At 35.5% G+C, this 15,472-nt stretch overlaps 2 protein-coding genes across 2 annotated transcripts; one reads left to right on the top strand and one right to left on the bottom strand.

Annotated features, from left to right (window-relative positions):
• Positions 1-756: 756 nt before the first annotated feature.
• LOC138324955 (NADH dehydrogenase [ubiquinone] 1 alpha subcomplex subunit 7-like) lies at positions 757-3,924 on the bottom strand. Its single transcript, XM_069270241.1, has 4 exons — positions 3,745-3,924; positions 2,246-2,295; positions 1,294-1,458; positions 757-938 (listed from the first exon to the last, which is right to left on the bottom strand). The coding sequence occupies exons 1-4, from the start codon at positions 3,826-3,828 to the stop codon at positions 830-832; spliced, it is 408 nt and encodes a 135-aa protein (XP_069126342.1). The 5' UTR covers positions 3,829-3,924; the 3' UTR covers positions 757-829.
• A 6,684-nt stretch (positions 3,925-10,608) lies between these two features.
• Positions 10,609-12,521, top strand: LOC138324956 (uncharacterized). Its single transcript, XM_069270242.1, has 2 exons — positions 10,609-11,024; positions 11,444-12,521. The coding sequence occupies exons 1-2, from the start codon at positions 10,766-10,768 to the stop codon at positions 12,013-12,015; spliced, it is 831 nt and encodes a 276-aa protein (XP_069126343.1). The 5' UTR covers positions 10,609-10,765; the 3' UTR covers positions 12,016-12,521.
• The last annotated feature ends 2,951 nt before the right edge of the window (positions 12,522-15,472 follow it).

A 15,472-nucleotide genomic window follows, 5' to 3' on the forward strand; every position in this document is an offset into this window, starting at 1 on the left:
TGTTTCTGGCCAAATTTGGTCAAAATCCAATGAAAACTTTATGACTAGTAGCATTTTGAAGGCATTTTCCTCCATTTCCCCTTTTGGGCCCCGCCCCTCAGGCCCCAGGGGGTCAGAGTCACGATTTATACAAAATCTTTTCGCCTTCCCCTAAGGATGTTTCTGGCCAAAATCTGTTGAAAACTTTTTGACAAGTAGCGTTTTAAAGAATTACTAAAATTTCCCCTATTAGGCCCCGCCCCTCAGGCCTCAGGTGGGTCAGATTCACCATTTATACAAAATCTGTTCCCCTTCCCCTAAGGATGTCTCCGGCCAAATTTGGTTAAAATCCATTTAAACCTTTTAGACTAGTAGCGATTTAAAGGAAAAGTTTACGCACGGCGCACGACGACGGGCGGTGCACGATGACAATAGGTCATCTTGACCCTTTGGGTCAGATGACCTAAAAATCCCAATATGGCTGCGTGTAGGCCATTTCATTGTCATATTAGTCCAAACATATACAGTAAAGACATCTAGGGTCGAATCGAAACCGATATGCATGTATGAAATTTGAGAAAGATCTCTTCAATACATTCTGAGAAATAAAGCTAACAACACATGTTTACAAATGACTAGACAGGCATAAGGATGGAGGGGCATGGACAGGGATGAAAGCCGTTTTGAAAAAATACCAATAGCTAAAAAACATTTATTCTAAACAATCTTACAGGAACTTTCAACAGTCAACTAAAAGAAAAGAAAATGCTGAGAGTACATTATTTAACTATTTATTTACAATCAATGTAATACAATCAAATCAGAATATCCTAGCAATCCACAAATACTGTCACACCAGCTTAGGGTTAAATGTTTTGGGTGTCATTTCTGGGTGAAGGCGAAAGCCGGGAGGAGTGGGTCCAAGCCTTTTCTTTGGGGCCACAGGATCTGCATCAGCGCTGTCAAGAACAAATATATTATCCTGAATTAAACGCCATACTTCAAAAGGTAACTAGTGTTCCAAGGGAGGTAACTGTTACAATTTGTGATTTTTTTTTCTTCATACAAAAACTAGTCCCATTATTGAAATCCTAAAATCCAACATTTTCTTTCTTTAAATTATTACGCATCACAACAATCTTAATCCAAAAAACATTGTCAATTAATTAAGAAAAATATATTTCAATAACTAATATTATTATAAACTGAATAATATGAAAAACTTTTAGAAACAATCCAATTTTTTATTTTAATGAAAATAATATAGACAGCTGAGTACCATTACACATGTACAAACCAAAAGCCTATTGTTACCTGGCTTTTTCTGTAGATTCTCCAGCAGCAAGCTTCTGTTGGTCTGGATCTGTACTATACAGAACGGTAGGAGGTTCCACTAAACAACGGCCGTCCCGTGTGTAATAGTAGTTATCGGAAAGAAGGGCTGAGGGGCCTTCGGGAAGATTTGGAGAGGGCTGTTCTCTGTAATACACATTAGTATTATTATTACATGAATGCATTTCAAATATTTCGGTGAAATTGAAAGTTACCGCTTTTATATGGCTGTTGATAACCACAATTTAACAATTATTATATTGTAAGACCAGCTTAATTCATCAAACATTCATCAGCACAAAAATATGTTCAGATTATATTACTGGTAATGTTACACATGCATAATATCCATTTTTTTCTCAATTCTATGCTCCAGGAGTAACAAATACTATCACTGTCATAGTAAAACTGGAGTCATTTCAGGAGAGAAAAAAAATGACCATTCAACCGCAGACTTTCAGAAGATTACTTAGAAAGAAAGACACAAAATTTCAAACCCATAATATTAATATTATTCATTATTTTTAAGTACATGGACCGCTACTTAGGAAGAAAGAAGCCATAATATTAATATTATTTGTCATTTTTAAGTACATTGAAGTACAAACTACCTGTATCGTCTATTATATCACATAACCTTCAGTTTTGCTATAACACACTGTACATATATATAGTCCAGGGATTGAGAACAAAAGTGATAGTTACCATGGAGATGAAGGATGACATGTACAATGATGCATGTTATGTACATTGTCATTTGACAAAATTGAACAATAAAACAAAACTCTTAGTCATTACAAAACTTTAAACTTGATTTGAGCTATGATTAACTATTCAGTTAAATTATTTTGTTTTACAATGAAAGTTAGTTAATGCATGGCTATATATGTACTAGTCTACATAAAACAGGTAAACAGTATGAAAATAAACAAACCTTGAGTTTTGAGAAATAGCATATCTGTTAGCATCCTTGTAGATAATATTCTGCAATAGAGAGAAGGTATACATTGTATATATTGGTATACCGTACAGTACATGTAGTTGTAAACATGGAACACATCATGTCATACAGAGTTACAAATAGTATATATACAAATAAAGATATAGAATGGGTATTATCAAAAGGATGTTTAAAGAAAAAAGAATGATAAAGCTACTGAAGTGCAAGTCTAACAGACATTGCGAAAGTAGTTAAAAAAATGGCTGGACATTCGGACCGGAAAGGACTGTGAGTAAGCCGGACCGAATATTATTTTTGTCGGACCAAACAATAATGTGAGTTTTTGAAGTAAACATAGCTTCCGGGTATTAGTGTCTAGGCAGCTGCTTTTATGATTATCTTATACAGTTTAAATTCTACATTGCTGTGGGGTTAAAAACACAGTTTTGTTGAATCAAATGATGACTTTTTACAGACTTTCAGTACAGACCGGATTTTAAAATAGGTTTTCCGAGTCAAATTTTGCCGGACATGTCTGTCGGACCCGCAAATTTTTGGGACGTCTGGTCTACAGGTTGGGCATCCTCGATACTCCAGGGGTTCAAATCACTTACGATCTCTACACCCCTGGACTATCTCATAGTGAAATTGAAGGCAGCTCAGCGGAAAACATTTGATCAATCACAGACCAGCAAAGATTTCCTTTGAAGACTACAGAGAGAGCAACGTTCTAACTTCAGAGCCACACAGTCAACCACAGTGTGTACTGTTATACGGCTCTTTTGATATACTTCAAACGACTAAAATTAACCTGTTCTTTTGCCTCCAGTTTTTACTATGAGATAGTCCAGGGGTGTAGAGATCGTAAGCGATCAGAACCCCTGGAGTATCGAGGATGCAGGTTGGGTAACTTATTGATAACTACAAACAGGTAACTGTTAATCAAATGGGTAACTGTTACCCATATGCAGGGTTGTGTGCAACCTGGTCTAAGCATGTGAACACATTCTCTACTGTAATAACTTACATTATACAGTCACAGGCCAAATCAGGCCCATTTATTTATGAACCATGACACTTTTTTCAAATGTGAGACTGTTCTTTTAGCGTTATCTACTTTACAATGAAATTGTCGCCGTTGAAAAGTTATTCAATTAAACAAATGTGTGCAGTACAGCAGTAAGTAGGCCTTTTTCGATTATGCGGTTTGACTGGTTGGACCCTAGCTAGTTGTTTATGAATTAAAGACGGACCTGGTGATGATTTTAATATTGTTTTCCGACGAGCTTTGGCCTGTATCAAAACCTGCAGGTCCGTCTGGATTTTTTACTCGAAATAATGACATTAACAAACGGTCGAATCGTTGTTCCCGAATAAATGAAAACGGCCATGGCAGGTAATCATGTCAGTTTGTGAGATATCTACTGTGATCAGTTTGAGATCACTGTCGATATTTTGAAGAATATTATTTGACAACGTAATCCATCCATAACCCTACAAAGCTTATCTCTTATCCAACAAATAATTTTCGTCGTTTTTCGACCGTCCACAGTCGACATCCGCTTTATCGCACTCATGTTCTCTTCTGTCTTTGAAGAGAACAAACAAGATCAAATGTTCCTCCAAAGACAAACTGTCAAGCGCCTCCTTGACGCCGATTGGGTTGTATTGACCTAAGTTTAAAACCAATAGAAAATATCCGGAAATAAACATTATAAGGTTCAAAATTTAAAATCCAAATGCTTGATACTATTTGATATGAAATGTGAATAGAGCTAAAATAAAATTATAAAATTCGACATTAAATTTCTCTTTACATGTGTACAAATAAGGAGTAAATGACTCGATATTAAAGCCATCGCAAAGATTACGGAAATTTTAGTCCGGATTCCGCTTTCTTTCTTTTCAATTGCACCATTCAGCATGGACAAATTACAGCCAGTCAAGTTAGCTAAAGTATGCATATTATCCATGTCTTACCACAGTTATCAACTTAAAATTAGGCTAAACTTATACCTAAGTTATTCATTTACATAACTAGACGAAAATGATGCCAAAATATGTCTGAAAATTGAGAATAAAACCGATCACTCGTAGCACGTGTCTTGATCATGGCAGTCGGTGATACGCCATTTTGGTTGATAAAACGTACCTCGTGTATCATCAATCGGTTATCACGAATTATTCTAGTCATTCTATTTCTAATAACTCCTATGAATCGTGTTATATTTTACATCATCATAACGATAAATATATAACATAAGCGTGTCATGTACAGGAATTCCAACTTTATTCTGTAGAAGGGAAATAACTCTTACTCGACAACTTTCAAAATGAATGACAATGATTTAGATTTACTCCTACATATAATTGTCAGATGGATATCATTTTAAATATAATCATTTTAGATATAAAAATACAGCAGTTATTTTCAATGTATATATGCATAAATCAAAACGTAAGGAATTAATTAATAATTAGACATTCCTGTTATTCATAGTACCCCATATATGGGTATAAAACTAATAGCTAGCTAACTGATTTCTTGTAATAAAATAATTGATATTAAAATGCAAGCAAAGGTTTTAAGTTTAAGCAATACTTAATAAGAAATACACATACATAATAAGAAAACAGTTAATAAGACCTTTCAACTGCATACGTACTGATTTACGATTGCAATCATAGTGAAAAATTAAATCTGTATTTGTTTAACTATATTTAATTTCTTTTCATAGGTCACCAAGGTGCTTGGCCGCACAGGATCACAGGGACAGTGTACCCAGGTAAATAATCATTTTGATAGGACATAAATGAGCAAAATCATATTCTTCATCTTAATTTGTATAATTAAAAATTATCTGATTGAAGAGAAAAAAGAAAACAAAATTAAATAGAGTAAGTACAATTTATATATATAATTCCTTGTGCAAGTTATAAAACTTGTTACCTAATATAAGTGTCCAGGTGCCACTATGGTGTTAATTCCGACTGCTACAAAAAAATGAAGTCAATAAAATGTGTACCTGGAGGTTAAATAAAATGATAGTAGTATATGTAGTATGTACATACAGTACAGAACTATTTAACTTGATTGTTCATTTTAATTGTTAAAGATATAGCTAAGAAATTGGTACTTGCAAGATTTCAAACTGCTGGTCAGATGGCAAAATAAGTCTTATTTAGTCCAAGTTGAACTACCAAGGCTATTTGCATATGATTCCTCATAATAAGTCACCTGAAAACTGTTGATTCCTATACATTTTTCTTCTACAAAAAAATTCAATAGATTTTATTGCTAAGTTTAGATGTCTAATAATAGGCAAGGTTTTATGGTAATAATTTGAAAAGCACAATTTCCATCAAAATCCCTTTGTTTTGAAAGAATCAATGGTGTAAAAATCAAAGTCTATATTTGCCGCTTAGCGTTGGCTTTTCTGGGGTTTCATCAGGAGCTGTTTTCCATCAATTGGGTCACTCAATATATTGAAAATTTCAGAATTTGCTTGACAATGTGACACTGGATAACAGTTAATTTTGCTCGCCTATGATATTTTCAATCATTCAGTAGAAACGGAAGCATAACATCAATCCTTTTCATCAAAATGACTGAAACACTTTAAAGGAATGTTAAATTTTAATCATGTTTCCTAAATATGAATCAAATTATGAGGACAAGTTTTGAGTCATTTATGCTAAATTGAAGATGTAAGCTTGACCTATAGTTAAGCTTGACCTGATCAGTTATCACAATAATGATCCTTTTTATATGAAATTATCAACAATAATACAAATACAACACAATGATACAGGGATAAAATGAATTGAATATGTTTGATATGTGTTTTCACCATTGATATAAAATTTATACCTTGAAATGTAATAATTACAAGGTAGTATGCAATTAATGCATGGTATCAGTAAGTAAGTAACAAATGTAAGAAAAATTAAGTCATTCACCCCTGAAAACACATCATGGACTGTTCCAGCCTTGGAATAAGAGTAGATCAAATGTATTTTTCGGGGGTGAAAAGGTTAATGATAAATGTATTTTATGCCATCAAAGGCATCAGCACTAAAATTATATTATCATTTTCTTCAGGTCCGTGTGGAATTCTTAGACGACAGCAACCGTTCTATCATCAGGAACGTTAAGGGCCCAGTCCGTGAGGGAGATATCCTTACACTACTAGAATCTGAGAGAGAAGCTAGGAGATTACGATGAGCCTTGTTTTGTATATAGATTTTAGGTATGTCTAATTTGATAGTCCTAACATGTATTTGAATTGGTCGAAGGCTTAAATAGTTACTTTAATTTGCGTCATTTATAGTTATTTCCATGATATAAAAGTTCAAAGCAATAATATTCTGTCTTTGAATATTACAGAGTTAGCTCCCATGCGGGTATGTATCCGTTGTGATTGCATTATTTTGTGGGTGCAATGCACTTTGTTTTCTTCAAAAAAATATGACTTACAGCTCGCAAAGACATGATGTCACAATCAATACCTACCCGCAAGGGCAGATAACTCTGGAATATGCAAATACAAAATTATTATTAAAGTGATTCAATTTTGCAAGCAATGTTAACCATGTTATTTTCTTTACTTTTCAGGGGCCTGGAAGAAAAAGGAGATTACAAGGAAACTTGAATAAAACCTTTTCCTTCCAAAACATATCTTCTCTTCTTGTTTTAGTAAAAGTTCTAGTTCCAAACCTTGTGCCTCGTATCACAGTGGTAACTGCAGGTAATGTCATAATGACATATCTTAAGTTTTAATATTACAGTTTAAGAATACAGTAGAAACAGTAGGGTTGAAACTTAAAGATTCAGTCTGGAAGATCATATCATTTATATTAAAATGTGATTTTAAAGTAATTAGTTTTATTTGCTTTCACCAAGGCTTCGCACCATAAAGTCTATTGGTAAATGAAGATGCATTGTGATTGGTTAAAGGTTTGGAACTTACTCCCTTTAAGGATAAAAATTTTGATTTGATTTGATTACTTAAACATGCTGCAATGTATTAAAAGCCATGGTCATTTAAGGAGGTGAAGGGAAGCCACCAAACTCTAATAAACTACTGTTAAACATGGGATTCAGACTGACGACCCAGGGATTGAGGGCTTATGGTTATATGTCAGGACATCTTATCCACTCAGTCACTGGCTCCAGGATGAACCATTACCATGAGGTTTATTAGTTTAACGTCCTATTAACAGCCAGGGTCATGTAAGGACGTGTCAGGTTTGTTGGTGGAGGAAAGCCGGAGTACCCAGAGAAAAACCACAGACCAGCGGTCAGTACCTGGCAACTGCCCCACTTGGGATTCGAACCCACATCCCAGAGGTGGAGGGCTTGTGGTAATATGTCGGGACATCTTAACCACTCGGCCACCGCGGCCTTAAATTACTATGAAAAATATGTTTTGAGCAGAATCGTGTAAAAGAGAGATTTGAAAATCTTGTCATCTTTACAATTGGCAGAGGGAGGGACTTTATGTTTGTAGAATTTTTCTTGTGAAATAGTTTCACAAAATATTAAGTTAAAACTTTTTAATATAGTTAAACTTTTCCTAGTTATATCGATCAAAACAACAGAAATGTGCTTATTGAACTATTGATTGTTTATTGCCTACCAACATATCCTAGTTATGATAAGTAGATTAAAATCGGGTACATACAAATGTACAGATGTCCCTCTGCTGTCAACAAAGATTTTGAAGGAGTTTCTAATCTCTCTTATATATGCTGCTCCCTTGACACCCTTAGCCTAGTCAAATTGAAATATTTGTTGAAAGCTATCATGGACACCACATGGGCAATATGCATCTGTAAATGAACAGAAGAAAGAGATGAAGGAAAAATCATTGCATTTCCGGGCCGTATGCATTATGCATAAGCGAGACCTTCCCTGCAATCCCATTGGCTGTCTGAAATGATTTTTTATCCTTCCCACAGAACATCTCGTCATTTACCTTTGGCGTAACCCACACACCAGAGATGCCCGTCAAAATACACGCATAATGAAGGAGAAAATGCCATGATGAATTTCTACAGGACATTTGTGTGATATTTTTGTTGAAACGTGGTGCTGTCGTCTTAGTTGAGGCACTTTGTATAGATGTGTACGATGATTTTGAAAGGAAAATTTTGGCTTTTTCCAACGGTAGTAACCGTTTATATGAAGACATGCTAGAAATGTGATTTTTCAGTCGCTAAAGCTAGGTTGGATAGAAGTTTTGTCTCGGGGAGATTTCCACCCTTTACGTGTATAGTACAATATAGAGTGTTATTTTTACCAAATTTTGATTTAGTCTCCTAAAACATCTAAAAATGGTCTATTATATAAACTGTAACTATGGTCTATTATATAAACTGTAACTATTTCTCAGATCCTTGTGTGTACAAGAAGACTATACCGCAGTCTCCCAAAACACACACGGTGTGAACACAGAGATGCAAAGATATAATTGTATTAAAAATATTGTTATTTAGAAACATCGATTTTAGTTGCTATATATAGTATAGTAATATAATGAATTTCAGTTCTGGTGGTATGTATCTTTCAAAAACATAATGTACCAAGGTGTAATCAAAGCTCCCCCAAACCCTGATTGGCTTTCCCATACGACTGCCCTGACGCAAATGTAGTGTGTTACTACACTAATACATCTACAAATGTACACTGTCTGTTTCTTTCATTGGTGGGTGGTTCGGAGGTCCCTAATATGCTAGTTAGGTGACATCTAATAGGATACAGATACCAGCGATTTCCATTGGAGTCCCGTTTTGTTGTAGTATGAGTAACTAGTCCAGGACCATGTAAATAGGTGATTCTCAAGGATGTACAAGAAGACTATACCGCAGTCTCCCAAAACACACACGGTGTGAACACAGAGATGCAAAGATATAATTGTATTAAAAATATTGTTATTTAGAAACATCGATTTTAGTAGAGCTGGTTGCTATATATAGTATAGTAATACAATGAATTTCAGTTCTGGTGGTATGTATCTTTCTCTCAAACACAGGTGCATAATGTACCTGACCAAGGTGTAATCAAAGCTCCCCCAAACCCTGATTGGCTTTCCCGTACGACTGCCCTGACGCAAATGTAGGGTGTTACTACACTAATACATCTACAAATGTACACTGTCTGTTTCTTTCATTGGTGGGTGGTTCGGAGGTCCCTAATATGCTAGTTAGGTGACATCTAATAGGATACAGATACCAGCGATTTCCATTGGAGTCCCGTTTTGTTGTAGTATGAGTAACTAGTCGACGATGAGCTTGAAATATGATAGATGATTCTCAAGGACGTAAATCATTGGTGATGCTGAAGTGAGAGAGGGGAGAAATGGTATGGAATGAGTCGGACAGGGGGTGTCTGTTGAGTAGAAAAATGCAGTCGTATGATGTTATGTACACGTGTATTGATAAGTAGTATTTTGAAAATATCATGGTATTTATCATCACTGTTGTTAAATATTGTAAAATACTTGTGTTATCAACATTTATTTCTTTGCAAATGGCTATGCTAAGGTACGAATTAAATCATTGATGTGAAGGTACGAATTAAATCATTGATGTGACAGAGAAACAGTAGCGGTCCGAGTACTGTTCCCTGAAGAACTCCTGGATCTACTGAGGCTTCTCGAGAGAATTCTCCTTCAAGGGTTACTCTCAACTGACGCTAGCGCTGTGTCAGGAAGGTTGAGAGCCACTTGTGTAGATTTCCTTTGATGCCGTATTGGTTCAGCTTGTGTAGGAGTATTTGGCGTGGTACAGTGTCAAATGCTTTTGAAAAGTCGAGGATGGCTAGATCGACATATTTGTTTTTATTGTATGATTTCATGAGATCGTAAATAGTGACGGGAAGTTGTGTTTCACAGGAAAATCCAGATCGAAATCCATGGTTGAGCGATGTTAAGATGTTGTGATGCTCTAGATGGTTTAGCATATATGTGTTTACAAATAATGTACTCAAGCAGCTTGCATGGTACCGATGTTATTGATACTGGCCTATAATTCTCGGCTGCTGCATGTCGTTCTCCCTTTTTTAAAATGGCTTATATTTTGCGCAAACCAATCTGTCGGTAATAGTCCAGTATTTAAGGAGCTTTGAAAAATTGCTAAAAGTCCGGGTGAAATTTGTACAGAACATTCCTTAGTATTCTATTTGGAATGTTGTCGGGTCCAGGTGCTTTTGCTGGATTCACTTTGCCTGATAGTTTGGTAAGTCCGTCTGTTCTGATTGTTATATTTCCAATATGAGATTTTGATGTTTTGGTTGTTGATGGCATGGTGTGTCCTTGATCTTCTCTAGTGAACACGGATACTGATAGTGATATACCATTCCAATGACGTCACAATGATCATGACGTCATAATATATATAGTACGACATAATTGACATACCCATAATTCCCTCCATAGCTACGCGTTATACATTAACGTCGGCTGCTTTTCAACACTGCTAAACTTAAAACTCACTATTTTTTTGCGATAAATTATGGAGAAGGAAGAGAAAGACGAGACGAAAAAGGCGACGTCACTTCAGGTATCGTCTAAATGTGAAAGACTGAAAAGGACTTCGAAGGACAGGTGTATGGTGATTGGTGAAACTAAGATGTACTACGGAAACAACGGGTCTGTTTATGTCATGTCTCCTATTCCGGGATCTCCAAATCCGGGAACTGAACCAGAACATCTATACATTCGCCCAGAGTCTTCAAAGGAAGCCTTGATGCCTCTTCAGGGGGAACAAAAAGGTAAATACAAATGAAATTCGCTAAGTATTTGTATGCTTGCTTGATTTTGCACTGAGACTGCGTTTTGTATCTTTATGCTGTGACCGCTTTACAGTAATATAAACTGTCTATCAAACTTTTAATCGCTTACAGATCATGGTGACATTGTTGAAAGGACAACATTCTATAATTCTTACCCAGTGGTGATAAAATTCAGAGATGAAAATTGAATCTGGTAATCACGGCACCGTAATGGTTCGCTAATAATTATATTTTATCGTTACAACATGCAAAAATATCTTCTAATGTATGTAAATAAATCAGCAACCTATAGTGTACATCTAAAGATGTGATGAAATTTTAAGAACTTTCAGAATTTACATTTTAAATTGTTTCTGGTCGATCATCATTAATTTCGGTACTTGTTTCTGTTTCAACAGATAAACCAAAGAAAGGAAAGAAATCCGCTTCAAAAAAGAAAAACATTGGCACAGTTGAAAATAAAGACGGTTCTCCAAAATATGCGCTGCCACCATTAAAGGCTGTACCTGAAAACAAGGGAAAGTTTCTAACACGGGAAAAGAAAGGGAGAGAACCCTGTCATTTGCAGCATTCCAAATATTCACTAGGACAAGCAGACTCATGGATTCCACAACCAGGCTTCAAATCAAGCGGAAAGAAAACAACACCGAAAAACACGCTGATTTCTGAATCTTCAAGCTTGAAATATGAATCACATCTTAAACTTCTAAAATCTTCAAAGTATGTACCAACTTCACCGTCCCTAGAAACCACTGCTATCGAGAGTGTTCGTCTTCCGCCTATTCGTGGAGTCCAAAGAAGAACCGAGTCCGCTAAAACGCATACTATCCCGACTGTCCAGTTCATCAACCTTTACAAAGGCAGTGACCAACTCCCTCCACTCAAAGTCAGCTCCATGCCAATGGCCTTTAGAAACGAACAAAAGGAATACTACAATGTCACAAAGGGTTACCGTGCATCATATATTTAATACCATTTGTTTGAAATCTGGAAATTGCACAACATGTTATTGCATTCAAAATTCTACAAACGATGTATAGTATAAAGATAGAGGATACCTGACACGTTAAATTAAATATTCAGTAAATTAGAAGAGACTTTCAACTCACAATGCAGCCAAAGACATCAGTGAACCAATCGTCCTATTCCCAAACAGAGTTGGCGAGGTCCTGCAATCAGCGGAAAGTGTAAGCTTTTAAGATTTATGATATATGTCTTTATAAAACACAGTTCCATTTTACTTAACCATTGATGCGCGAGCTGGCCGCTTTTAGGAGGTGGCGAACAAAGTGGACATATTTCGTGGCAAAAGTGAAATGCAAAGTTCTAAAGGAGTCACGACGGATAAAACTGAAGTGTGGACTTAATAGAAGTATGATAGTCTTTCAAGTTGAAAACAGATGTTAATGCAGTGCTATTGCTGTGGCAGGAGCGCTGTGTTTGTGACTGTGATCATGTTCATGATATTTTATAAAAAAAAATATCTTGGGAAATCAAGCAAGACATATGCAATTATGATCGATGATTTTATTAAATTGTTTTTTTTAAAACTCATTTTACCGTGTTTGCTGTCGTATTTTTGTCTGCAATATTTATTGTGTATTATTTAGCAAAACTTACGGTGAATAGTTTCATCCCCCTGTTGTCACATACATCCTTGATACTTCAACGGTTCCGATCACTTTCGATCTCTACAACCCTGGGCTATCTCATAGTAAAACTGAATGCAGCTCAGCGGAAAACATCTGAACCAATCACACGCATGCAAAGATTTACTTTGAAGACTACAGAGAGAGCAACGCCCAACTTCAAAGCCACACAGTCAACCACAGTGTACCGTTATACGGCTCTTTTGATGTGAATCAGAGGACTAAATTACCTGTTCTGTTCTGTTGTCTCTAGTTTTACTATGAGCTAGTCCAGGGGTGTAGAGATCGTAAGTGATCGGAACCACTGGAGTATCGAGGTTGCCCCTGGCGATATAAAAAAAGGCTGTAACATGGATATATATATACTTTTTTTAATCTCGTCTTTAATTATTATATAGGTTTTAAGTGGCATAAAAACGTATTCGTAGAGGTAGAAAAAAGACTGGCCGTAGTAATTTTTGTATAGAGTTTATGAAAGCTGAATATTTATTGTTGGCTTTCTACATTTGTATGCGGGATGGTCGTTGATCTATACTTTATGTGATTTACCTAATTCGAATACAATATAATAAAAAAAAAACATCTCCTATCCAGACCCTAAACAGAAAATTATCATAACGTTGATTATATTAACATTCTATTCCCTGTATGCAGGGTGATGCGTGTGTGAAGGTCTGCATTTTTTTGGGAGGCTGCGGTATATCCGACGTTGGTATGATAAGAAAAATAATCCTTTCTGGCGATTATCGAATATATATAGCCGTTAGGTGATGCTGAAGAGAGTGAGTGAGCTAGAGAGAGGGGAGTAATATTATTAATGGTGTTGAATGAGCCAGAGAGAGGGTGTCTGACGAGTAGAAAAATGCTGTCGTATGATGTGTAATGTATAGACTATTTTGAATATATCACTGTATTTACCATCACTGTTGTTAAATATTGTACAATACTTGTGTTATCAACATTTATGACTATGCTCATGCACGAATTAAATTTTATTCTGAATACACCTACAATACTAAAAGTGTCCAGAAGCGTAGAAACGGGAATTCCGATTTTCAGTATTTATATAAAGCTTCAATACATGAACAAAGTAGTCACCGCTCTGAACGTAGAAATAAAGACCACCAACTCATTTCAGAAGTGGCCTGCGGTTTTTTTTGTCATAACACAAAGCTATGGATAGATATGCAGATTAGTGGGGGTGGATATTGTTAAAATTATGTGAAGCATTACTTGAAATATAGAAACTATCTGGCACTGTTCCGTGATTGTTTTTACTTAGCACAGTGACCCCAGTTAACCATATATTTGGCATTCCTCCCTCACGACTGTATTAGGTTTTCCAGTGAGTCCGTACTTCTACGCATTTGGGACTAGATCCAGTGGGGACCTGTGTAGAACCCATTAGTAATCATTTTAATAGGTGTCGAAATATAATCAATGAGTCACACACACACTGATAGTGACCAAAAGTTCAATTATTTAACACAGAAACCACAAAGACCTGTGTTGTTCTTCTTATACAATTTTTGTGAAAAGGTGTGATTTTGTGTAAGGACTATATTTAATATACGCCGTATACCTAGTCCGCTAAACCTGCCTATATTATAAGGGTTTTTTTTTTTTTTTTTTTTTTTTTTTTTAAATTTTGCCTAATATATATTAGGCCAAAAAAATCCTAATAATATAGGCAGGTTTAGCGGACTAGCCGTATACCGTAATAAAAATTCGTGAGATACAAGGAACGGAACCCTTCCGAGAAATGTGTGAAGCAAGCGTGTATATTGACAAAAATCGTTTCAAAACACACATAGCGGTGTATCGAATCGAAGAAGTCAATAACGTTGATTTGTAATACACATCAATCTTTATATCTTAACATGATCTTATGTACATTAACATAAGTATAACGATATATTCCAATTGCGGAAGTAATTTGCCAAATGAGCACTACTGGTTAACCGATTCAAGTGGATTTTTTGTTGTTATTTCTTTTTCTTTTTGTCAATATACATCCTTGTTTTACCAATATTTTGGTTTCCATTAATTGTATCTCAGATACTTTATGGTATGATAAATCCAGTGGCGCTGTAACCCAATAGTTATACCGAATCATTTTTTGGTTCCGAAAATTGTTTTGGAAGAAATAAATTAAACTTAAATTCAAGGTAAAAGTGTTCTACAGGGCCCATTTCTAATATAATCGACACCTGTTTATATATTGATTAAGGAAGAAGATCCCGGAACAACTCTTCAGCTGAAACATAATCGGGTATATTTTTATATCGGGTCACTAGCTTTTTGACAGCTGATCGCATCATGTCGATGGTTAAACAAAGGTTGAAATCCTATATCCTATATATTCTTATCTTAAAATATATGTTTTTGTAAATCAATTGAATTTGAAATCAGAAACCATCTTTGCATGTGTACATATTACCACGAATGGTAAAGATGTTTGTTTTGTAAATTAACTGTATGGGTTTTCATTCTATTACCGTTTAGCCGGCTATTTTCGCTTGTCAAAATTTCGCGATTTGACCTCAAAAAAAAAAAAAAAAAAAAAAAAAAAAAAAAATTAGCGGTTCTAAATTTTCACGATCTTAATTTAATGGTATAGATTTCGTGGATCGAATTTTCGTGATCATAGCACTGTCCGCGGATTCGCCAAAATATCAACCCCACGAAATTGAAATAGCTAAACTGACATTTAAATTTTATTTTAGGACATCTTTCCCTATATGTAAGGTACCCCGGCGTTGTGTGTGTGAATGTCTG

This window comes from Argopecten irradians, chromosome 6, assembly GCF_041381155.1.
Source record: "Argopecten irradians isolate NY chromosome 6, Ai_NY, whole genome shotgun sequence".
In the NCBI taxonomy this organism is placed as follows: Eukaryota; Metazoa; Mollusca; class Bivalvia; order Pectinida; family Pectinidae; genus Argopecten; species Argopecten irradians.